The sequence below is a fragment of the Myodes glareolus genome, chromosome 5 (genome assembly GCF_982192425.1).
Source record: "Myodes glareolus chromosome 5, mMyoGla1.1, whole genome shotgun sequence".
Taxonomy (NCBI): Eukaryota; Metazoa; Chordata; class Mammalia; order Rodentia; family Cricetidae; genus Myodes; species Myodes glareolus.
The window spans coordinates 72,623,293-72,648,968 of record NC_142030.1 but is presented as its reverse complement, the minus strand read 5'-3'; the positions used below and the strand labels follow the sequence as shown (position 1 = coordinate 72,648,968).

At 42.2% G+C, this 25,676-nt stretch overlaps 1 protein-coding gene across 1 annotated transcript in view; it reads left to right on the top strand.

Moving 5' to 3' along the window:
* Nucleotides 1-25,676, top strand: part of Niban1 (niban apoptosis regulator 1) — a 163,794-nt gene that overhangs the window by 52,958 nt on the left and 85,160 nt on the right. The window contains exons 2-5 of the mRNA XM_048431058.3: nucleotides 13,381-13,511; nucleotides 17,397-17,528; nucleotides 21,161-21,275; nucleotides 25,322-25,486. Of these exons, the coding sequence (XP_048287015.3) occupies nucleotides 13,381-13,511; nucleotides 17,397-17,528; nucleotides 21,161-21,275; nucleotides 25,322-25,486 (543 nt within the window). The remainder of the gene's footprint in view (nucleotides 1-13,380; nucleotides 13,512-17,396; nucleotides 17,529-21,160; nucleotides 21,276-25,321; nucleotides 25,487-25,676) is intronic.

Sequence of the window (25,676 nt, the reverse complement as noted above, 5' to 3'; positions counted from 1 at the left end):
TCAATTTTCTGTTCTATTCCAGTGATCTGGTGTCCATCCTGGTACTAGTAGTACAATACTTCTCAATTATTACAGTGATAGAGTAATTTAAATGATAATTATAATTTAATATTACATACATGTGCACACATATACAAATGTAGTATGGGTCAGAAACGAGGCAGCAAAATGACAGATGGAGTCAAATTTGAAAATATGCATAACAATGCTGTTAATTATATATAGGTACCACATAAGTTGTTGGAGATGAAAATAATAATAGGAATAATAGCACTTATTTCAACATAATGGTTCCAGATGAAGTTGTAGAGATGATAAAACCTACAGATGGAGTTACAACACTTTGTTGAAAAAATAAGTTCCCTCTGATGTAGTATTAGCATTTTATTTTCCAGGGAGACTTTACGTATGTAATACCCGATATATTATCCTGTATGTTGTAAATATCTCATAAATAAGAAAAACTCACAAATACACAAACACTGTGCTAATGGCCTGCTCAACATACCTCGCCTTATGGCTCAGGTAAAGTTGGATGCAGAGTAGAGGCAAGAGAAACTTTGTTAAAGCCCATTTCAAATATTCAGACAACTGGTCCGTGCTAATACCTCTTAACCTCGATTTGTGCAAAACAAATTTGTAATCACTAGATAAGAAAACTGACTTAATTAGTGCCTTTCCCAGGGGACCTTCTTGGTCCAGGCAGCAAAGACTGCAGCTTTAATTGAAATGCTGATGCCACTTAATTGGAACACCTGAATAGGATTAAAGTGTGCTCAGATAAGGTTAGCTGTTTCCCTGGTACCCAGAACTTTGCTGGGTTTCTGCCTTTTTGTATGCCAATTTCTGCCAAGTGAAATAAAGCTGAGCCAAATACTTTAGTTCTCTCATAGATACTTGTTGGAGTGATTTAAGTATAGTTTCCTTGTTTTGCAGAGGTTTTTTTTTTTTCTGATGATGTTTAGAACTTCATACATGGAGACATTAGATGTTTATATTGCTTTTAACTTGTTATTGATCTAAAGTGTAGTGTCTATTAAGTGAAATAAATGGATGGTTGTGTTGGGATTCAGTAATGTATTTCAGTCAGTTGTATCTGATTGACCATATATAGAATATAAAGAACTGGGCCCATACTCCACTTTTTTTTTTTTTTTTTTACTGGATTAGTGTTCTTTTGGTGTCCAGTTTCTTGAGTTCTTTGTATATTTTGGAGATCAGACCTCTGTCTGATGTGGGGTTAGTGAAGATCTTTTCCGCATTCTGTAGGCTGTTGTTTTGTCTTGTTGACCGTGTCCTTTGCTTTACAGAAGCTTTTCAGTTTCAGGAGGTCCCATTTATTGATTGTTTCTCTCAGTGTCTGTGTTGCTGGGGTTATATTTAGGAAGTGGTCTCCAGCGCCAATGCGTTCAAGTGTACTTCCCACTTCTCTTCTATGAGGGTCAGTGTGGCTGGATTTATGTTGAGGTCTTTGATCCATTTGGACTTGAGTTTTGTGTATGGTGATAGATATGGGTCTATTTTCATTCTTCTACATGTTGATATTCAGTTATGCCAGCACCACTTGTTAAATATGCTTTCTTTTTTCATTTCATATTTTTTGCTTCCTTGTCACAAATCAGGTGTTCGAAGATGTGTGGATTGATATCCGGGTCTTCTATTTGATTCCATTGGTCCTCTGTCTGTTCTTATGCCAATACCAGGCTGTTTTCAGTACTGTAGCTCTGTAGTAGAGTTTGACGTCAGGAATTGTAATGCCTCCAGAAGTTCTTTTATTGTACAGGACTTTTGTTATCCTTGGTTTTTTTGCTTTTCCTTTTGAAGTTGTTCTTTTGAGGTCTTTGAAGAATTTTTCTGGGATTTCGATGAGCATTGTGTTGAATCTGTAGATTGCTTTTGGTAAGATTGCCATTTTTACTATGTTAATTCTGCCTACCCAAGAGCATGGGAGATCTTTCCACTTTCTGTTGTTGTCTTCAATTTCTTTCCGCAAAGATTTAAAGTTCTTGTCATACAAGTCTTCCACTTGTTTGGTTAGAGTTACTCCGAGATATTTTATGCTATTTGTAGCTATTGTGAAGGGTGTTGATTCTCTGATTTCTTCCCCAGCCCTTTCATCATCTGTGTACAGGTTTGGTTTGTTATTGCCATGGCAGGAAAGCATGTTGGCACTGGAGGGAGAAGCAGCTGAGTTCTACATCTGAATTTGACAGGCAGCAGGAAGAGAGAGTGAGCCACTGGACCTGGCTTGAGCATCTGAGACCTCAAAGCCTATCCCCAGTGACATACCTCCTTCAACAAGGCCACACCTACTCCAACAAGGCCACACCTACTCCAACAAGGCCACACTTCCTAATAGGTCCTATTACATTCAAGACAACCACAGCTAATGTCCAAGCTCAGAGCAGTCAGGCAGAAGAAATGTGTCTTACCGCTTGGGAGAAGAGCTCATGCATAGATACCTTTATAGACACACTCAGGATAGTAGCGTCTGGGTCAGACTAATATAAAATTAGCCTTCACATCTTTTCACAAGGCTCCTTGACCACATTTTTTTTTATTACCAAGGACTGTTTACCTTTTTTCATAATAAAAGAGAAATGTTTGAGTTCCTCCATAAAAATTGATGTAGGAATTAACAGAGGAAAATGCTCTTAACATCTTGGCACTAAGGTCTACAAATTTCACACATGTGCCATTACTGTCTAGTTTTATGACCTCAGGATGGGTAAGTTCTTCACTTGAGAAGAGGAGAGCATTTGGGACTACCCTCATCATCCGATGAGTTCTGGAGTCTGTGGATTTCCCCTCTGAGGGCTGGGCTCCAAGCAGGGCTGATGTCATGAGGTCCCAGCACAGCTACTAGATGCCCTGTGAACTTAGTTTACAATTCCCATAGAAAAGGAAATGATTTTGGACGGTCTTGTGCCATCTAAGTAGCTAACACTCTGGCTCTAAGCAATACCTGACTAGTTTTAGAGCATCACACGTGACACTTTGTGTGGTTGTCAGTTGTGTGTCACTCAGGGAATTTTAAGTTTAGTGCTTAGCTAAATCAGGTGACCAACTGGCAGCTCAGGTTTCCAAAAAGTAAAGTTTGACTACAGTGCTGAGCTACATCCTAAACGGTCATCAGCCAGATTCTATTTTGGGTGGTGTTTGGGTTGCTGTCAAAGCTGGATACAGAGATTTGGCACCTGCTAAATTCAGGCAGTCAGCAGGTCTGAATCGTTTTGGCCATTCTCTAATCTTATAAATTAAGGCACAGGAAAATAATGTTTATTAACGAGTACCCTGTCAGCCTTGTGAATAATTTAGAATGTTGGCTGGCCCACAGGAATGTTGAATGTTCTACAAAGGTTTTCAGGGAGTTTGATAGTGTCATCTGTTTTGTTTGTTTTTGTCTTTGTTTGTTTTCCAAGTCAGGGTTTCTCTGTGTAGCCTTGGCCATCCTGGAACTTGCTGTGTAGACCAGGCTAGCCTTGAACTCAGAGACATCAGCCCACCTATGTATCCCAAATGTTGGGATTAAAGGTATATTCTACCACTGCCCAGCTTAGTGCCACCTTCTTATTGCCACCCTTATCCTAGATGACCAAATATAAGCATATCTGGGCCCTAAGCACTTACCTATAGATATTTTTTCCATGCTATTGACATGGGTCCTTAAAATAAAAAAAAATTTGTGTGTGTTGGGGTCTGCATATGGCATGGTACATGTAGAGATAAGTGGACAATTTTGTTGGCTCAATTCTCTCCTTCTTCCTTTACATGGATTCTGGGGGTTGAACTTCGGTCCCCAGCCTTTCAGGGCAAGGGCTGTTTTCTAATTAGCCATCTCACCAGCCTGTCATAGTTCCCTGAGAGAGAAGAGATGGAAAATACAAAGTATATCAAACTGATACACTTCTGTGTGGAGACTAGAAAAATGAAATATGGAAAAGGAGGACATAGTTAAAAAGAAATGGGAAGAAAAAGAGAATGAGAAACCTACAAGAGGTAACGGGGAACTTACTGTGTTAGACCAGGAAATTGGGAATATCACGAGGCTTGGTTTTTGGTTTGTTTTGAGCCAGGTCTGCCTTTTTTTAAATGGGCACATTACATTCACTTGCAAGGAATTTCAAATGATTTTGAAATATTTTGAAAGCCTATGATAAGAGGTGTGCAGAAAGACCTAACAGCCAAGAGACTCTCATCCTCTCTGTTCCTGACTTCCAGTAATAGTGTCCTTACTCCAGAGGAAGGCATCTGATGGACAAAGGCATCGTTCTCCTTGTAATTTTTGGAAAATCAACTGTCAGAGCAGTTTAAATTCCTTTTCACTCCTTGGAGGGCCTGAGACAACTTAGAGAAATGGCCAAATAAAATAAGATTTATTCTCGCACATCAGGTGTGTCACAAGACACTGGAAACATGCCGTGAGAAATGGCACAGTAATCTTGAAAATTTCCAAGCACGCTATCCAAATAAAGGAGGGGCAATGGGGCCTCTTTATCACTTCTACCTAACTGTGGCTAAAGAAAGATATGTGTTTATAAGTGTGTGTACAGATGTGTGTGTACAGGTGTGTGTACGTGTGTGTGTGTACAGGTATGTGTATGTGTACATGTATTACTGGTATGTGTGTGTGTACAGGTGCATGTGTGTTTCTAACAATACTAAAAGACAAACAACAACAAAATCAGAGACAAGACCAGACTTTTGGTTTACTTTTATACATCTATCCCAGATTCTCTTAACCTGGGAAAGCTGGCCAAACTGAGGCTTTCATTTTGCTGTAGAATTGAGGTGGTAATTGAAACTCATTAAATGGTCGCATATCCACTCTTATTGTCTTCTGCTTTGCTTATTTGTATTAACTCATGAACTATATGTAGAGCCAATGGAGCCTTCACTTACTGCAGTGACTGTGATCCTTTGCAGGAAATACTGTTTGGCTTCAGTCTGGTCCCTGGAGCTCCCTTAGACAGTATCCACATGCTTTTTTTAAAAAAAATTATTGATGTTTATTGAACTTTACATTTTTCTGCTCCCCTTCCTGTCTCTCCCCTCCCCTTCAACCCTCTTCCAAGGTCCCCATGCTCTCAATTTACTCAGGAGATCTTGTCTTTTTCTACTTCTCATGTCGATGATATATATATATATGTGTCTCTTAGGGTCCTCATTGTTGTCTAGGTTCTCTGGGATTGTGATTTGTAAGCTGGTTTTTTTTTGATTTATGTTTAAAAACCACCTATGAGTGAGTACATGTGATAATTGTCTTTCTGAGTCTGAGTCACCTCACTCAAAATGATGTTTTCTAGCTTAATTTGCCTGTAAAATTCAAGATGTTATTTTTTTCTGCTGTGTAGTACTCCATTGTGTAAATGTACCACATTTTCCTTATTCATTCTTCATTTGAGGGGCATTTAGGTTGTTTTCAGGTTCTGGCTGCTATGAACATAGTTGAGCACATGTCATTATTGCATGATTGAGCATCCTTTGGATATATACCCAAAAGTGGTATTACTGGGTCTTGAGGAAGGCTGTTTCCTAATTTTCTGAGAAACCACCACACTGACATCCAAAACGGCTGTACCAGTTTTCATTCCCACCAGCAGTGCAGAAGTGTTCCCTTTTCCCCACAACCTCTCCAGCATAAGTTGTCATCAATGCTTTTGATCTTAGCCATTCTTACAGGTGTAAGATGGAATCTCAGAGTTGTTTTGATTTGCATTTCTCTGAAGACTAAGGATGTTGAGCATCCTTAAGTGTCTTTCAGCCATTTTACATTTCTCTGTTTAGGTCTGTATTCTATTTTTTTTATTGAATTATTTGTTCTTTTGATGACCAATTTCTTGAGTCCCTTTTATATTTTGGAGATCAGCCACTTGTCCTATGTAGTGTTGGTGAAGATCTTTTCCCATTCTGTAGGCTGCCGTTTTATCTTGTTGACCGTGTTCTTTGCTTTACAGAAGCTTCTCAGTTTCAGGAGGTCCCATTTATTAGTTGTTTCTCTCAGTGTCTGTGCTTCTGGGGTTATATTTAGGAAGTGGTCTCCTGTGCTAATGCGTTCAAATGTACTTCCCACTTTCTCTTCTACCACATGCCTTTAAAGACAGTTCTGCTGCCAGGGGCTTGCTCTTTGGACAGGGTCTCCAATAGTCTAAGGGCAAGTTCATTGCCAATTTTAGACCTCTGAGTGTGAGTTTAGAAACCCAGAAAACTGGATTGTGTTGTTTATTCCTGATAGGCCTGCTTTTAATCCAGATGTGTACTGAACCCTGAGTGATTGCTGGTGACTTTAATATGCTTAATGTAAGCTCCTGTGGAAGCGTACATATTTGTGTGTCTCTGTGGATTAACATCCACAGTAGATCATAGAGAGCTTAAGTTGGTTTATACACATCTCACCTTTTGACTCATGCTGGAGTTTTTGCAAGAAGTCCGTGGAATCTGCAGAGTCAAGGCTGCCCATGAATCATTCTGCCATTTCCTACTGGAGTCTGTTAAAAGCCTGTCACCCAGCACCGGTAATAAATGTGTTCTCATTTTCTCCCCCCAACTCTCCCCTTTCCTCCCTCTTCTCTCTCCCTCCCTTTACTTCAATTATGGAGAATCCAATTTATCCTCATTCTCTAAGGCATTTACTTGAAGAAAGAGAGTCCTTGGGCATCATTGTATGTAATTAGATTTTTGCACCTCTGTATTGTGAATTGGGATTTCCAATTTTCCACCCTAAGGTGTAAAGTTATGGTGCTTAGCAACCCAAGATCATAGCCGATGCTATAACTCATGGGGACTTACAAATCTCTACAATTTTACCAACTCAGGAGAAATACAATTTGACATATAGTATATCTTAAAATTATTGAAATTTTGGAGGCATTTTTTCTTGTTTACCAAAATTAATCTTTACCTGAAACCTTAGTAGGTCTTAAGAAACTGTATCAAAAGCCCACTTAGTCTTCTCTTCATATGTGGGTCACCTTAGTTCCTGGGGAAAGAGCCATCTTGTTAAAGTTTTTTATATCTATACCTTTATCTTTCGTAATAGAAAACTAACATCCTAAAAACAATGATTTTCTTTCATGTTACAAGAAAATCCACAGACCAAATGGTAACTAAATAACACTGGATAAAAACTGTAGTATAATTTTAAAAGATTAGGAAAGAATACAGCAAAATTAGTGTTGGAATTGTTTTGTGTTGCATGACACAATGGTGTTTTAATTTCTTGTATCTTTTCTTATGAACTAGTTTTGTAAAAGGAATTGAAATAGAGGCACCTCCCCCTTTGATTTTAGATTGTGTACAGCTCCTGAAGTAAGAGCGGGAATGACGGGAACGAAGGCTAATCGACTGTAAGCAATATGATAGAGCAGGGACCTCGTGACTGTTAAATGGATTTGAGGGAACCATTGCGACTGTGGGCACTATTTGTCAAAGAACCTTCTAGACCAGTGGTTTTCAACCTTCCTAATGCTGCCATTTTTGAATACAGTTCCCCATGTTGTGTTGACCCCATATCATAACGTTATTTTTATTACTACTTTGTAACTGTAATTTTGCTACTGATATGAATTGTAATATAAATATTCTGTGTTTTCCGATGGTCCTAGGCAATCCCTGTGAAAGGGCCATTTGACCTCCAAAGGGCTTGTAACCCTCATATTGAGAACCACTGTTCTAGAATGAGAAAACATGCAAATTCCAATTCTTCAGACTAAATTTCAGCCAGACTGCTACATGTTTTCTGTCTTTTTAGACTGATCAGTTCAAACAAACCAAGAAGTGATTGTTAATCATTTCAAGTATTTTCATGAGTAAAACTTATTTAAAAATTTAGCAGGAATTAACCTATAAGATTCTGATTTCTGTAAACAAATATGTATTGGGATTCATAATAATAATTAGGTAAGCCCAAACCTTCCTTCCTGGGATGATGTCATGGGTTTCATTATTATTATGCATTGTGATTTTCTTTAGTCTTGAATATTTACTCAGCTGTTCTCCCATCCACTCACCAAATATTTGTCAGATGCAGGTACAGCACACCCCGGGAGGGGAGATAAGCCGTATTTGCACAGTTGTAGCAAATTCTTTTGGGGTTGGCATTGGCTTCTGGACTTGAAGAGTGTGAAGGTGAATGATGGAATGTAACATGAGGGGCCGGCTTGTTGGGGTTTCTGTCCCGCCCAGTACCCCACAACTGGCAAGTCCTAGAGAAAATCAATCACACAGAGATCTCTATAAGTTATAAAACTGATTGGCCCTTAGGTCAGGCTTCTTGTTAACTCTTATAACATATATTACCCCATTATCCTTATCTATGTTAGCCACATGGGCTCAGTACCTTTCTCAGTGTGACAGCTTACATGTTCCCTCTTCGGTGGTCTGCACAGGAATGGCAGAGGGAGTTTCTTCCTCCCTATCTTTATCCTATTCTCATTGCCCCGCCTCTACTTCCTGTCTGGTTGACCCGCCTATACTTCCTGCCTGGCCAATCAGCGTTTTATTAAAATACATGATTGACAGAATACAGACAATTCTCTCGCACCAATGGAACTCTTGGTTCTTGGGAGACAGGAATGGGTAAGGATTAGATGCTATGCACTGGGCAGGGCTCGGATTGAGGGCAAGTGGGAAGATATAAGACAGGTGACTTGGCTTCCTTCAGTGGCAGCCTGAGAAGTTACAAGCAGTGGGGAGCTATTGAGGACATGGTGTGACATAGTGTGACTTCTCCATGTGACTGGAACTTGTCAGGCCAGGACCCAGAGATCTATGACCTTTGTAACTAATGAAGTCTGTCCCTTACGGCCTTAAAAAGAATGTCCCGATAGTCTCAATGCCAGGACTCTGTTCTCCGGGGCAGACCCTCAGTTTAACATCTATCTGGTCTTTTGCAGCTTGTGGTAGCTTTATCTTGAATGTGTCCCAGTAGCCATATTGTCTTTGCCACCCCTGTCCCATTATCCTAGACCCTAGCCCTTCTTAGAAGTATTTTTCTCTTCTGTATGTTTTTGTTCACATTTTAGATCAGAGAGCTAAGTATTTAATCTTGCTGTGCTTTCACAGAGCAATTTAAGAGATTCTTACGATGTTGAGGTTAATAAAGGCCTGATAGACAATATGGGGCTTGAGGTGGGGAAAAGGGGATGGATTCAGTAATTAGTGTAAAGGGTCTGGAGAGATGACTCAGCAGTTAAGAGTACTCACCACCCTGCAGAGGACCTGAGTTCAGTTTCCAGCATCCACACCGTGAAGCTGATAATTGTCTGAACTGCAGCTCTAGGGGATCTGACGCCCTCTACTGGTCTCTGGGAGCACCTGCACACATGAGGCATATATGCACGCAAGCATACATTAATTAAAAAATAAAAATAAAGCTTGAAATGGTGTAGAAATAAAGGGGATAGGAGCTGGTTAAATCTAGGAGTCAGAGAGAAGGGAATTGAATGGGCACCGAGATTTTGTGCCTTCGTGTTTGAAAATGGTTTTGGAAGGGCCCACAAATGCCTTTTCTGCAGAAAGCCAAAGCAAAGCTAAGCGTTGTGGCGAGAGCTGTGGAACAGGCCTTTTTTGGTGTCAGTGAGGATTGAACCGAGTGAGTAAATTGTTGTAATATGATGCCCTGCACAGGCTGGAGCCACGGAACAGGATTGGCAGAATTGTGCCTGTGTCGAAAGTGCTGATATTCCAAAGGGTGAAGAAGCCCTTCCGCTCGGTCCCGACTTTCTGTGACTCATTCGCCTCCTTGTGCTGGAAGCCCCAGCAATGAGGCTTACGACACTTTGAGAAAGGAGGGTGTCACGCTGAATTGGAGGGGGCGGGGAGATAATGAAAGTTCAATACTCTGGAATCTTGAAAATTAGAAAGTTTTCCCCAGAGTTTATTTTTGGGGACACTTATGAGCTGACCCATTTTTTGAGTGTTTTCAGAAAGAAATAATAAATAATACTTAAATTGTATCAATTATCCAATGGTCAGTGCTGCTCTAGATACCTTTTTAAACATGTGTAATGTTTCATGTACCCCTCCTAAAATCATATGATGAGGTTCGTCATTATCTGTATTTTACAGGTAGAAGGATTGGGGCTCAACATAACACACTGACTATGCTTTTGCCTTCAGTTGATTAATATAATGTTTTATGAAGATGAGTTGTTTTTTTTTAATTTAGTTTTTCTTTTCGAAATAGGGCATCATCTTTTAGCCCATATTGGCATTGGGTGACTAAGTGCCGCAATTACAGGCATGCACTACTACTCCTGGCATTATGTAGTCGATTTTTAACTCAGGGATACACAGAGGGCATCTTAAGCCAAAAACATCTATGAAAATGTGGGTAATATTTGTTTCAATCTTGCAATGGGAGGGGCAGCTGCTCTTAGTTCTGCAAGCCAAAATGTGTCCACTCAAGAGCACAGTAGACAGATTGCTTTATTTTTTCTTAATTCATTAGTTCAGACTGAAGAATTTCCCCTGGTACCTGGTTATGGGCTCCATCACTGCCACCATTCCCAACGCTGTAGCCACTTTCAGTTCCCTGTGGGCCAGCAATGACACCAACTACTTTATTAAGGTATTTGCGTGGTTGTTACAGTAATTCTGCGAAGCCACCACCATTTTTTCATGTGAGAAGGAAAGGTAACTCCTACGAAGTCACACAGCTGCCAGGTGGGGAAATCCTTGAGTCCATCTCTATCTGCCTCCAGAGTTCGCCTTCCTGCCACACTGGTATTTTGTCCCAACCCCAGACTTTACTTCCATCCTCAAAGTCTTTATATTAGGTGCTCCCATGTAGGTCCAGACAAACTAATCTAAGTTCTAGATGTGTTGTGTTTGGAGACCAGCTTTGGTGCTTTTCTTCTTGGATCTTGAGATGCTGTTAGCTGTCTTCTTTACGTTCACACCAAGCACTAAGAGATTGCAAGGAATCTGCAATCTTTTAAGTGTGACTTGGGGGTGGTGTGTTGATGTTGCCTTGGGCAGATATTCAAATCCCAGAAATATTTTTCTTATGTGTTGGGAGGGGTGACATTAAGGCATCTTGGTAAGAGCAGGGGATTCCTGCAGGAGGGATGGTGAGATAGTAGAAAATCGGCTTTAATAAGCTTCACAGAAATCATTAAAAAAAAAGAACAGCCACCTCCCGTCATTGCATTCCAGTGCTTGTAAGAGAGCAAAACTTAGCATCAACAATTAGCATGGCACGCTTCGGACAGACCAAACAGTGCTTGCCTGGAATTAAAGGGCAATTTTCCTCACCGTTTACATGTTTCTGTAAGGTGAGACTCACTCTCATTGTGGGAATTCTTGAAGATGTCCCACTCCTATGTAAGAAAATTATAGACAAGAATATAGGATTACTACTTATGCGTTGTAATAAAAGCTAATAAAATAATAACCAATTAGATGCATATAAAGCCCGAGCATATTAAAGTATTATGCAAATACTGATTAATTGTAATACCATAAACTCGGGGAGCAAGCAAAAGCATGCCTGATTCAAATTATAGGGGCTTTTATTTGCATTTCTACAGAATCTATTATTAGTGGGTCTCAAAGGACCTTACAAGTAATAATTACTAAAGCCCATAAATATAACCCATAAATGTCATTTTATTAAGGGAATACAAAAGAACTCCCTTTTCTCATACACATTATAAGAATGAAAAATGCCCAAGCAAAAGTAGGCGTGTCTGCTTGTGGGGGTTATTTGTACACATGGGCTCCTAGCTGTGCTTTCATGGGCATCCAACCAGGAGGCGCTGGGATCCAGGGTTCTCCTGTTGAACATCTCCACGTACCTGGCTCAGATTCCTCATTTATTTCTGGCATTTTACATGCATAATAGCTCTGTGCAAATCTTGCCAGTAAGTTATATTTTAATATTTCTCTGTCAACTAAAATATCAGATTTGAAAAAACAAAAGCTAAGCCAAGCCTCTCATGAAGTATTTTAAAATATTTTGGAAAGTTATTTCTGGTTTATTTTCCCTCAATCTCTTATCCTACCTGTTCATGTTGTAACTGCTTGTCCGAATAGATGGAGAAGCTGATACTGATACTTGGAAGCAAGCGTCCGAAAGGCCAAGATGATTTCTAATCTGATTCAGATACTCTTTTGCCCTTTCTTCTTCTGTACTCTCCCATGCTATGCAAGGGCCAGGAAGGCAACTGGGTCTTTCCCCCGCCAACTCCAGGTCCTACATGATTGACAGCAAAATTCACCCCTGGTAGCAAGAGGCCAAAATATCATTGCTGGTCAGTGTGGTGACGTAGGTGAAGGTGTTGTACCTTCAGTGTCTCCTGATCCCAAAGAACAATGCGGATCCAAGTGTACACCCCTCCAGGGTCAGGGACAGTAGGCCTGGAGAGCTGAGGGAGTTGACTGAGGTTAGATGGTGACGCCTGTCTCACAGTTAGGATGAGGTCTATAGTCCAGGTCTCTAGACTTTTAAGTCGGTTACTCTCTCTCCCTCATGGCACTCTCCCTCATGGCAATAAAGTATGACACTTTATATCACAAAAGTCTCCTAAACTAGGAGCCTAGAAACACAAGTCTCTCTCTCTCTCTCTCTCTCTCTCTCTCTCTCTCTCTCTCTCTCTCTCTTCTCTCCCTCCATTCCTCCCCCCTTTGTGTGTGTGTGTGTGTGTGTTGTGTGTTGTGGGTTGTGTGTTAACATACAGTATATATGTGGAGGCCAGAGGTTGACGCCAAGTGACTTTCTCAGTCGCTCTCCACTTCTGTTTTTTGAGACAGGTCTCTCACTGAACCCGAATCTAACTAATTTAACTAGTCTTCTGGCCCGCAAACCCCTGGGTCCCCCATCTCCATCTCCCCAGCGCTAGGATTTTTTACATGGATGTTGGGGTCTAAACTCAGGTCTTAGCGCTTGAGTAACCAGCACTTTACCAGCTGAGCCATCTTCCCACCTCAGTATTGCGTTTTGATCCAGGACTGTGGAGGCAAAAGACTCGAGGCTCAACTTTCAGGTGCTGAAGAAAAACGAGTAATGTGGGTACAGAGTCTGGAAGGGTGGACACGGGGATTGCAGTCACTTAGGAGAATCAATACCAAGCTGGCGCGGCTAGGAGGCAAGGCAGACTACTTCCATAGTCATAGCAGTGGGTAAAGTGGACACGGAAGAGATTCCTCTTACTACTGAATGGTCTCGGGGACCCTGAGCTCTTCAGGGTGATGCTAGGTGAGAGAGGGGTTGAAGCAGGTGCAGCAGGTAGCGACATTCCCAGGGAGCAGGCTGCTGACACAGCCCGATTCACAGGGGTGTCTGGGAGATGTTGAGTGGCGGTGTGTGTTTAAAGTAGTTTGATGTCTGTCCTGTGAGGCACGCTACACTTGACAATTCTGATTTTTGTGTCTTTTCAGGAAAAACTGAGGCTTCTATCAAAAACTTCAGCCCCTACTATAGCCGCCAGTATTCTGTGGCTTTCTGCAGTCATGTGCGCAGTGAGGTGGAACAGCAACGGGATCCAACGTCGCAGTTCCTGAAGACCAAGGTAACCTGTGGACACCTGATTCACATCTTCCCCTCTCTGGAGAAATGAGTATAGGTGCTAATATTTCAACTGTGTGAATTACAGCTTTAAAAACTACACTAGTCATTTTATGCTAAAAAATACCGCCTTGATGTGAGAATATATATGATTTCTTTTTTATTGTATGATCTATATGAAAAAAAAGCTAGACAGGGTCAAATCTCATTATATGTTTTTTTCTCATTAATGTTTTGATACCAGGAAATTTAGCTTGCTGTTGTGAAGGTCAGTCTGAAAAAAAAATCGTGATTAGGTTTGTTTTGGTCAATGATCAAACATGATTTCCTCTGAATCGTCTTTGATCTGACATGTGTGTTTCAAAATAAACTGCCTACCTTCCTGGAGTTTGTTTTCACATGTAGGAGACAGACGGTAAACAATGGGAGGAACTGAGAGCAGGTGATGGTGAGGTAATGATTAAAACTACAGACAACAGTCAAGCAAAAATCTCCTTAGGGGGACGTTGGTTGGGAAGGAAGCCCTCTGTGGAGATGGCGTTGCATCTGATGACGAAATAGGAAGAGGTAGTGAGTAGTCGTGGAAAACGTACCCCAAGAAGATGGAGCAGGAAGAGGAAGGACCCCCCTGGTCCTGAGACTATAAGCCTGCTGGGAGCTCTGTGAGAAAGAGTGGATGACGGTGACCACCTGGAGACAGATGGGGACCAGACCCTGTAGGCCCACTGCAAGGGTTTAATTTTAAGTACTCTGGGAAGTCCCATGACAGGGTACCAAATATAGAGTGTCTTAGTTAGGGTTTCTATTGCTGTGAAGAGATACCATGACCATGACAACTCTTCTAAAGGGAAACATTTAGTTGGGGCTGGCTCACAGTTTCAGGGGCTTAGATCATTATTGTCATTGTGGGAAGCATGGCTGCATGCAGGGTGACATGGTGCTGGAGAAGGAACTGAGAGTTCTGCATCTTGATCCAAAGGCAGCAGCCAAAGGACTGATACACACTTCCTCCAGCAAGGCTACACTTTCTCCCACAAGGCCACACCTCCTAATAGGGGCCGTATTTATTCAAAGTACCACATAGAGTGACACAAATTTTAAGTGTGTGTATGTGGGGAGTGCCTCGGGAGCCAAGAAATGGCGTTAGGTTCCCTAGATCTGGAGTTACAGGTGGTTGTGAGTCACCTGGTGTGGGTGATGGGCACTGAATTTGGATCCTCTACAAGAACAGCTAGCACTGTTGACCACTGAGCCAGCTCTCTAGCCCCTGAGAGGGTGATGGTGGTGGTTGTAGTGGTGGCGGTGGTGGCAGTGACTTTTACCCGCATCTGTGGATATGTTGGCCAGGGGGTTGGTTGTTCTGACCTGGAGGATAGAGGGAGGATGGAGACGGGGAAAAGGCACAGACCTCAGCAACATTTGCAGATCCTGAAGAGGAAAGAATCCAGACAGAAACACCCTGAGGGTAAGGAGAACTGAGTCAAGAGAGATGAGGGGACCAGTGACTGGAGAGGGGCGCTGGGTTAACCAGAGAATTTAGCAGCATGGGGATCCCACAAAATAGTCTCAAAATTTAGGGAGCATGTTAAGGATGCAAGCGCTTGAGTAAGGGAGATGCTTAGCAATGAAGAGCACCTGTTGCTCTTTCAGAGGGCTTGGCTTTGGTTCCAGGCACCACATGGTGGCTCCCAAAATCCGGAACTCCAGATCCCAAGTTCCCAAGGATCTGATGCTCTCTTCTGTCCTTTCTGGGTGCCAAGCACACACGTGGTGCACGTGCACATATACAGGGAAACATTTGTACACATAAAATGTGTAAATAAATTTAAAGAAAGACAAAGAAAATAGTACAAGTTCAAAATAGGTATGGTAGAGTGTGTAGCTCAACCCTGGGGAGACAATGGAAGGAAGATCACCTGATCCCGGGAACTGGGGACCAGTCTGGGTAACAGACTTAAGCAAAACTAATGCAAATTCTGTTCCCCAAACCTAGAGCCTTAGACACAGTAAGTCTAGCCGGAGACCGCAGCTTTGATTAAGTGGCCCAAATTTGAGAAAAGCTGTGCATAAGGACTCTAAAGTTGCTTTCAGCCTCATTTAAAGAAGTGAGGGGGGTCCTCTTTATCTTTTAATGTGGTGAGATAAGAGGAAGCCTCATTATCTGTTGGCACAGTCTTTAAGCCCTGGAATTCGGAATGGAAATTTATTTCACCCCTTAGATGAGTCTTAAAAGAAAAGTCCTGTCTCTTCCCTGTGAATCCTATGTTTTTGTTTTTGTTTTTTTTTGCTTTAAAGTAAAGTGTTAAGTTTTGAAGGCCACATGTTTGTGTAACAGGGAGAAATCAATGTCACATCGGTGACATGTAAGACAGGAGGCACACTCCTACATTTTACAGTGATGTGGAGATTGTGTTACAAAGCAGGATGAGTGGTCTCCTTATACAGAACATTCAGTAAGGACCTAATGAGGAAGCTAAGAGAAATGCCTCTCCAGCACATATACCAGGGTTGATGAGGGTGCTCATGAGGACAGAGGCAGAACTGATTGTTGCTGGCCTGACTTGTTCTGCAACCAAACATCCACTCCTCAAAAAACAGCAAGTTGGGTAAAGTGTTCACAACCTAGGTTTCCACTTCTTTGGGAAAAGATGTGATATATAGATGGTTGCTTTGAACTCTCAATTAGTATTTGGTCAGGGTGTCTCTCTGCCTCCCAAGTGCTGGGATTAAAGGTGTGTGTCACCACATCTGGCAGGACTGTCAGTCTGATACAACTTAGAATCACATGGGAAGAGACATTTAATGAGGAATTGTCTACATGAAGTGGGCCTGTGGACATGTGTCTTAGGTACTTTCTTGTTGTTGCAATAATACACCATGTCCAAGGCAACTTATAGAAGACAGAGCTGGAGGCTCATAGATCCATAATCCACAACCATCATGGCAGGCAGCAGGGGAGCAGGCAGGCGGGCATGGTGCTGGAGCAGTAGCTGAGAGCTCACATTCTGAGATACAACCACAGCAGAGAAGGAGACTCACAATGGCGCAAGCCTTTCAAAACTTCAAAACTCATCCTCCCTCCAACACTTCAAAGCCACACCTCCGAATCCTTCCCAAACAGTTCCACCAATCTGGAATCAAGTATTCCAACATGAGTTGATGGGGGTCACTGCCATTCAAACCACCACAATGTGCCTCTGGGAGATTGTCTTAGCTGATGACTGACAAGGAAAGACCCTCCCATTGTGGGCAGCACCATCAAACTATGCAAGAGAGGGGAACACAAGCAAGCAAGCAAGCAAGCAAGCAAGCATCCATGTGCTTATTCTCTTTGCTCTTGACTGGATGTGATGTGACTAGTTGCTTGAGTTACCACCTTGAATTCCCTGAAATGATGGACTGTGGCCTGGAACTGAGCCAAACAACCTCTTTATTCTCAAAGTTGTTTTAGGAAGTCAGGGTATTTTTTTTTTATCACAACAGAAACAAAACCAGGACAATAGGAAAACAGCTGACTGAGTCCAGAAGTAACCTTGAGGCATGTCAGTGAGTTAAAGGAGACACCTAGATATGAACTCATTGCACTGCCTCTATTATTCCTGCCTGCAGTTTATCAAACATACAAAGGATAAATCTACCATATTCTCTCATTCCTAATCCATATAGGGGGAAATAAAAATCAGAAAACATACCATGTAACAAGTGTCTTCATTTTTTTTGGCAGAATAGGAAGGGGAAATTGTGGTATCTAAAAGAAAGCAACATTTTTTTTTTCGAGAATTGCTGTACACTATAATTTTCTAGATTATTCCCTGAGTATCATGAATAATGTAGTATTAGCAAGGTATATTATCTTTTGTGACAATTAATCATATTAATCTTCTTTAAGCCCCCTTTGGAACCAGGAACTGTTTTGTATGAAGCCGAGCTCTCACAGTTTGCGGAAGACATCAGGAAGTGGAAGGACAGATACATTGTGGTTAAAAATGATTTTGCTGTGGAAAGTTATGAGAACAAAGAGGTAAGATACGCCCATGTTACCATCAGTTCTTGCTATTGTCTTAAAACTTTGTCTGTGTTAATTGATATGCCCTGACCATGGCAATTGGTTGATTGGGTACTCATCTCAATGAATAGGAATATGTTGAGTATCTGCTGTATGCTAAGTGCTTTATACGGATCTGAATGGATAGCAGTTAATCAGACCCATGCTTGCAGTCTAGGAAAAAGATAGTCTTGGGTGGCAGATGAGTGTGGGAATAGGTTTGCTAAGAGGCCTGTGTTTGGTGTAGGATCCTTTTCAGGGATCATTCGTTCAGCCTCAGAGTTCTTCTCAGTCACTAGCTTGTTGCTGCTCCCTCTGCTCAGTCTCAGCATCGTTCCACCTTAAGCATCACATCTGACACACGACTGAGGAGTGAGTTATTCAGTGAGGAAGTGCCTGCATTGCAGGGGTTTCTACAAACGTAGCATGCCCTGAATACTTCATTCCATTAGAAGTAGGGGTTTTCATCCAGTTAGACTTTTCTCTCATTATTTGCCTTGTCTGGACAAAGAGAGAAAGGAGATCAGGTGTGTAAAGCATCTAGACCCGGAGGACTTCAGATTTTAAAGTTTCCGCTTTCCTCCTTCATAGAGGGGCTGTGTGAAGCTAGAGCAGTGAGCAGTGAATTTGGAAATCCACAGTTTAGGTCAAGTTGTGTCACAGGCTAGAAGTAAACTATGGACATGAGACTTACTTTGCCTCCCAGCCTCAGATGAACTGAGGAGTGAGCTCAGATGATCCCAGCAGATCCTTTGAAACCTCACACTGCACACATTTCTTATCCAGGCTCAGTCTCAGGTGCCCTTGGAAATACTCCCCTATATTAGGATTTTATTCAACCCACAGCCCCAATTGTCAGCACACTACAAACAACAGTAACAAATTATCAAAGGCTTTTTCATAAACATCCTACTAAAATCAGAGCTTTCTCTCCTACCCACCAGTTCCTAAATAATAGAGGCTTAATATTATTTGGAAATGTTTGGATGATGGCTCAGGCTTATTATCAGCTAGCTCTTACATTTAAATTAATCCATTTTTACCAATCTAAATATTGCCATGCGGCTATGGCATTACTGGTTGTGCTCTGGCTTGTTGCTTCTTGGGTGACTGTTGGCATCCTTCAGACTCCACCTTTCTCCTGTATCTCTGCTTGGATTTCCCACCTTGTTCTATCCTGCCTTGCCATAGGCCAAAGGAGCTTTATTTATCAACCAGTGAGAGAAACACATATTCATAGCATACAGAAAGACATCCCATATCATCCTACAATGTCCTCTTAGAGGACTGGAGTGAGGTACAGTATCCCAATGAGTAGTTAACATTATGGGCTTTGAATTACATCTTTGACAGTTACCAGATACATGCCTTTAGCTAAGTTAGGTATCTCTTTTAGACTCAGCTTTCTTTTCTCAGAATGGCAATTTCTTAGAATGAAACAAACAAATACATTGATGCACTGAGCATATGGCCAGCCCAGGATTTAGTCCTGAACAGAACAATTGTTGATATGATTGCCTCTAACTAATTGAGAAAGCTTGTTATTAGATTTATTGAGTTTTTCACCCACATTTAACAGTAAATGAAATTTCTTTATGAATTAAATTTTGGTGATCTTTCTTTTTTCACATTTAAAGATGGTCTTTCTCAATTTGAAACTTATTCTTTCTTTTCTTTGCTCATTATTTTCAAGGAATTTGTTTAGGTTATAAAAACGTGATTAGTAAATCCACTAATGATTAAATAGTTCTAGAAACCACCTGGGTATTTAAATGAAAAGTCCATGTAGTTTGTGGTCATTGTTGGACACTATAACAAGATCTTGTTTGTTAATTTATAGAAGTATTTCTTAAAATCACATGTAAGAGTTAAATGTTAACTAGGGACTGGAGAGATGGCTCAGTGGTTAGGAGCACCAGCTGCTCTTACAGAGGACCTGGGTTCAGTTCCCAGCACCCACATGGCATCTCACAACTGTCTGTAACTTCAGTTCCAGGGGAACTGAACTGAGGGTGTCAGCACCCTCACACAGACATGTGTGATGCAAGCAAAACATTAGTGAACATAAAGTTAATATAAATCATTTGAAAGAGTTAGACATCAACTATTCACTAATGTCTTGTTACTTTGTTGAGAGTCCAGTTTGGTGGTGAGCACAGGGACATCAGAGAGTTCTCATTTCATAATTCATCAAAATTTCCCTCACATTTGCTGGGGACTTGATAAATGAGTCCATAATCTGTCAGTCACCACTGGGTCATTGCACATTATTGGACCTCTGTGAGTTTTAGTTTTCTCATTTGTAAATGGAGATAATATCTAATTCTTAACGCCGCCTTGAGGGTCAAATGATGTAATGTTCTTAGTCATCTGCCCTCAGATATAACTGGTTTGTTTTTTTTTTTTTGCAGTTTAGAAGCTTTTTATAACCCCAAACAAATTCCATAGTTAAACCCTGTTTGAATCAGTTGCTTCACACTATCTCAAAACCATACAGAGAGAGATTCTTCTGCTATGCTCTGGGTCCCCAGTGTGTTTAAGCAGCTAATTAGTGTTTCTTCCAAGTCTTAAAACAAGTTTCGTAGGGCTCTGAGTGTTTGTTTCGCTTGGGGCTCTCCAGGCACCGTCTTGCAGATGCAGAATGTGTTATTGTTATTTTGAGTTTATTGTTATTGTTGTCCAGATCAATGTTATTTTAGTTATTCCCAAGGGCGCCCTTTAGATTTTCGAGACCCACAGCTTCTTGGTTTCAATTCTCAACTAGCTCCTAAGTTACTGCTTTCAATAATTTGTCTTGACAACCAGCCTGTCAATCAGATGCCCACACTAGTGTTTTATCTCATCTGTTTGTCCCTGGGGCACGTTGGCCTAGGCACTAATCAGGGTGCCGGATCTCATTTGGGTTCCTCCGACAGCAGAATGTCTTATCTGCCGGTCAGAATATCTTCTGATGTCATAAAGCTGCACTTTCATCTCAGCCACTTCACGGCAAAAAAATCCAGTCATTTCTGGGGGCAAATGACTGCACGTTTATTATGGCAACATCTTTGTATTTTTGGTGAAGCTCCATGGTAACTATCAGTGTAGTTAACTTGTTCCACAGTGTCATTCAGCATCTAATGTGGCCCACGTCAGCTGTGTGTGTGTATGTGTGTGTGTGTGTGTGTGTGTGTGTGTGAGAGAGAGAGAGAGAGAGAGAGAGAGACAGAGACAGAGACAGAGACAGAGACAGAGACAGAGAGAGACAACCTGTGGTTATCAGAATGAGTCAGAGCCATCAGCGTCTGAAGTGGTGAACATCATACAGGCATAGTAGTTACAGATACTCCGTTTTTTCCATTTAAGAACACACCTCCTGGGAGTCTCTTTGAGATTAGGGAATCTGGTTTACCATTCTGGGAGTGACCATCAAACAGAAGTAAAGGAATGCTACCGTGTAAGCAACAAGAATGCAAACCAAAAAAATTTTAATAAGTGACCCCAAATGACATAGTGTAGGGATGTCTGTCACTGGATATATGTGTCTGGACTTGTTTGATTTCTTAATTTCTGACATTTTAAAAATATATATACTGGAGAAATCATTCATTCATGTCTTTCCTGTTTAGGCCTATCAGAGAGGAGCTGTTCCTAAAAGCCGAATTCTTCCAGCTGGAGGCAAAGTTTTAACCTCAGAAGAGGAATATAATCTTCTATCTGACAAGCATTTTCCAGACCCCATTGGTGAGTTGCTCTGACTTTCCCTGAACTAACTTTATGTAACTGGATCAGTGGTCCTTAATAAGGGAGAATAGTCCCCTTTCAGGGACATTTGTCAGTCTCCAGAGTCCTAGGAGGAGAGTGACACAGACATTCAGACCAGCGATGCTGTTCAACAACCCATAATGCACAGGGCAACCCTGAAGAGACAGATGAGTGGCCCAAGGTACCAGTAGAGCCAAGGTGGAGAAACCTGTGTTGAATCCCGACACTCCATCTGCAGCTAGAAAGTGGAGTTTGTTTACTCTGGGTCGACATTATCCCATTTCTATGACGTCACAAGGGCAGTTTCTATGTTGCTGACAGTCAGGTATCTTAGAACTAGGGATACGCTGTAGAATTTGGTAACAACACTCGAGACGGCAGAAACACACAGGTCAGGCATCCGGTGTGACACGCACAATTTCATTTTTCAGTAAGCAAGTCTTGACCTGTCAGGGAGTATTATCTCATTTTACAGAAGCCGACAAAAGTAAGACCATTTTAAATAAACCCCACAGGAACTCATAGCTACAGAGTAAAAGAAAGCACCGCCTTTGTTCACCGTCTGTAAGTAATGCCGAGCTCTGCTGTAGATGGAGCGCTGGCCTGAGACCTGGGGGCGTGGATTTGGATGTGGCTCCCACTGTGCCTCTTAGCAAACGTTTTCAGGGTAGCAGGCCCTGGGCACCTCTGGCTTCTGTTTCTTCTGCTTTAAAATGGAGCTTTAAACTTGAAATTTTTAGAAGAATCTTTCCAGCTTTAAAATTCTTTGATTCTCATCCATTTCACTTATTTTTAATGTAGAGAAAATGATGGATACTATATAGGCTAAATAGGGTATTTCATAGGAATTCATGAACTGTGCATAATAGAATAACTCCATCTGCCTTTGTGTAAATCACAGCACACGTTCATTACTTGCTTTCTTGGAGAGAGCCCTGGCTCTTATTAATGGGTATCATCATTTCATTAGAATTTATGGAGAACTATATAATCATTCCATCAGTTGTTATTTGCTGTGGATTGCTTAGTGTGGTGTTTTTAATAACACAATTATAGATAGTACACGGACCATAAAACTAGATTATCAAATTATTACTAAATAATTCAGGCTAAAGCAATGCTTTATGTATTCACTACCTAGAAAATATATGAAATTTTTTCCAGCGTCTACCTATCTGCCACATTGGCTATGTGCCAGCCACTAAAAGTGAGAACAGCAGCATGTTGATTCTTGAGACTCTCTCCAGAACTTTCCAGCGTAATCTGTCAGAACAATACACTTATGAATTTATTGATGAACTCATATCGGAAGGAATGAAAAGCATAAAGCCTATGTGACTCATGCCTAGATAGCCCAGGGCTTCAGACACAGCTTTTCAATGACTATTTCTGTTGTATGGGGTGGCCTGCTGAATTCTAAAAGTAGAATATGCTTCAATAGATCATTTGTGATACTCTTGTAACTCAACCCAGAAAAATGAATTGTAGATGGATGGAATCTAGAAAATTGTTATGGAAGGTTTAGCTAAAGGTAACTAGGGGTTAATAGCAATGGATTTTATAGGGTTTGCTGAAGCTTCTGATATAGAGAGTCAGTGTTACTTTATGTCATTTGTATGAAATTGTGACATCTTGGAAAGGGCACGAAGACTTACCTTCATAAACCTTGTAAATCAGATATACCCCATTCGGGTAGAATGTTACTTCTACCCGAAAGAACAGATTTAAGCACGTTTAAAAAGGGAGGTTCCAGCGTTGCTGGAGGAGAGGCACTGGAGGCTAATGGGTAAATGTATGTTCTCCGTGGAATGTTCTGCCAGGGTGGCCTTTCAGAGTGTCCCCATGCTTTACTACAGTGATCGATCTCTTGGCATTTTATTAGTTAGGATCTGGTTTACTGTACACAATGAAATTCAAGTTAAGTATGCAAGGTTTGTTATCTTCACGTAAGTATTGGCGTGCCGCTCCAGGGTCAGTGTGGCAGATCCACAGATTTGTCAAGGACACAGGCTCTTCTGGCTTTCTCCCCCTTTAAGTCTGGGCACACTTGTTATTCTAACAGCAGCAGGAATACTGGTGCTATGGCTCCTTCCATGTCGCATGAAGGAGAAAGGGGAGGAAGAGGAGGATGCGGTAACTTTCTTTAAGGATGCTTGCAGGGGGTTGATATGGCAGTTCAGATTTTTTCCCATTGACCAGAACTTAGGAGCAGTGGGCTACCCTATTACAAGGGAAGCTGGAAATGTATGTGAAGTTGCATTCTCCAAAGTTTCTTGCTCAGTTAAAAGATGAAGCTCACAACTGCAAGGAAGGGGGTGTCTCTTTCGCGTGTGACTGTTCATGTGTTTGTGTGTACTGATTCCTTCTTCTGTTCTGGGTGTTGTGCTGGGCACCAATGGGCTACCTTGTGTTCCCAACCATTCTGTCCCTAGCCTTCAGATTTCAGGACAGTGGAACCAGGTTCCTGTATTGTCTTAATCAAATCTCTTCTTACCTTGGATTACGAATTTCCCAGTAGCTGACTTAGTTATGTAAGCTTTCCTTATGGCTCTGATCCATTTCTAGGTATGCCCAGCATGCTCCGCCTCTTCGAGGGTGCCCCCTTTTCCTTCCTTTCCTAGAGATCTGTGCTCCCAGAACACGCTGTACCTTCTGTGTGTTCCCATGCTGTAGAAAGAAGTGGACTCTTTTAACCAAGTGTGATGTCATGTGATAGGGATGCAGGGGTTAGGCTGGCTAGGGTTTCTGAAGAGAGGCATAGTTTCCCATGAGGTTCTCAGAATTGATTGTGAAGGGATAGGCCTCTCTCTGTCTCTGCAGTCTCTGTCCCCCACCCCCCCCCGGTGTGTGTGTGTGTGTGTGTGTGTGTGTGTTGATAGACTTGAACCCAGATACTGGACAACTGCTTTATCACTGAACTAGACCTGTAGCCCCCTAGTCTTGTCTTTTCAGGGCCTCTAAATTTTTTTTAAGATCAACAGAGCATATCTGTTTACTCAATATGATGAAGTTGAATATCTTGTAGGTTCTATAACTCTGCTATGGGCAGAGCTATGTCAGTAGTGGCCTCTACCCTCTCGGAATCACTCTTCAGAGAGGGGTTCTCCTGGGAATTCAAGAGCAGAGCTCATCTGCTCACCCTTCCTCCCCAGTGGGTGCCAGGCACGGAAACCGGCCTGTCTAGGTGGCAGGTGCCAGTGGAGGCTCCCCAGAGGAAGTGACATGTGAACCACCCTGTGAAGGGTGAAATGATTTTTCTCTAAAAGAGCATGATGGTAAAGAAGGAAGGATACGGGGAAAATGTTTAGTTTTGGAACAGATGGACACCCTTTGGCAGGGTAAAGATCAAAAGTAGAGGGGCCCCAGACATGCACCTGGACAAGTGCCAACGCTTGACGGGGGCTAGAGGGGTGGCAGACGAAGCCGTAGGTGCAAAACATGTCACTTTTTGGAAAAAGATAGATATGCTGAGAGCCAGGAGAGAGGCACTCACAACTAGGAAGGGAATGTTGTCTAAAGAGTGGGCTGCTGTCAGCAACACAAGTCACAGACCAGAGTAGATAAGCCATGGGCTGGTGGCTGGGGTGGCATTAGTGACTCCAGCCATTGAGTTGAGGAGCTGATGCGGCAGGAGGCAGACTGACGTGAGAATAGGACTAGACTGCAGTGAGCAAGGGTTCGCCACAGAGGGGAAGGAACCTGGGGAAACCGAAGCCTGCAAGGAGCGGGTCAGCAGAGGTGCCTGAGAAGGGAGCTCCGCCTGTGGTCTTTGGAGATGCCATCAACAGAAGGGAACTGAGGAAGATGTGTTGGTTGTCTGTCTGTCTCTGCTGAGGAGTCGACCATACCTGTGGGGAAGACAGGCTAGGCGGGCAGTAGGGATGGAGAGGAGATGAGCCCCTGCTTCCCTACCACCTTGCTAGCCTGTGTCTGCCCCAGATACTTTTACAGACTGAGATAAATATTTACAGACTGAAACACATACTCATGTTTTAAAACTGTCTCCACTTCCGTTGCTTCTCCAGCCTCCAGTGAGAAGAACTCGCAGCCCTTTGTCGTCCTGCCCAAGGCCTTCCCGGTGTACCTGTGGCAGCCTTACCTCAGGCATGGCTACTTCTGTTTCCATGAGGCCACCGAGCAGCAGAAGTTCAGCGCGCTTCTCAATGACTGCATCAGACACCTGAATCACGGTAGGCTCAACCGGCGCTTCCCTCACGGCCACATTTCCTGAACTACCTGGGTCAGCCATCTGCGACCATAATTCTTAGAGCCTCAGAGAGTGTTGCCCTCGCGAAGGAAAATGGGGTAGGGGAATGGGGGTGGGTGGGGGTGGGGGTGGTGTTTATGGGCAGTGAGCATTGAAAACAAAGAGCCTGAGTC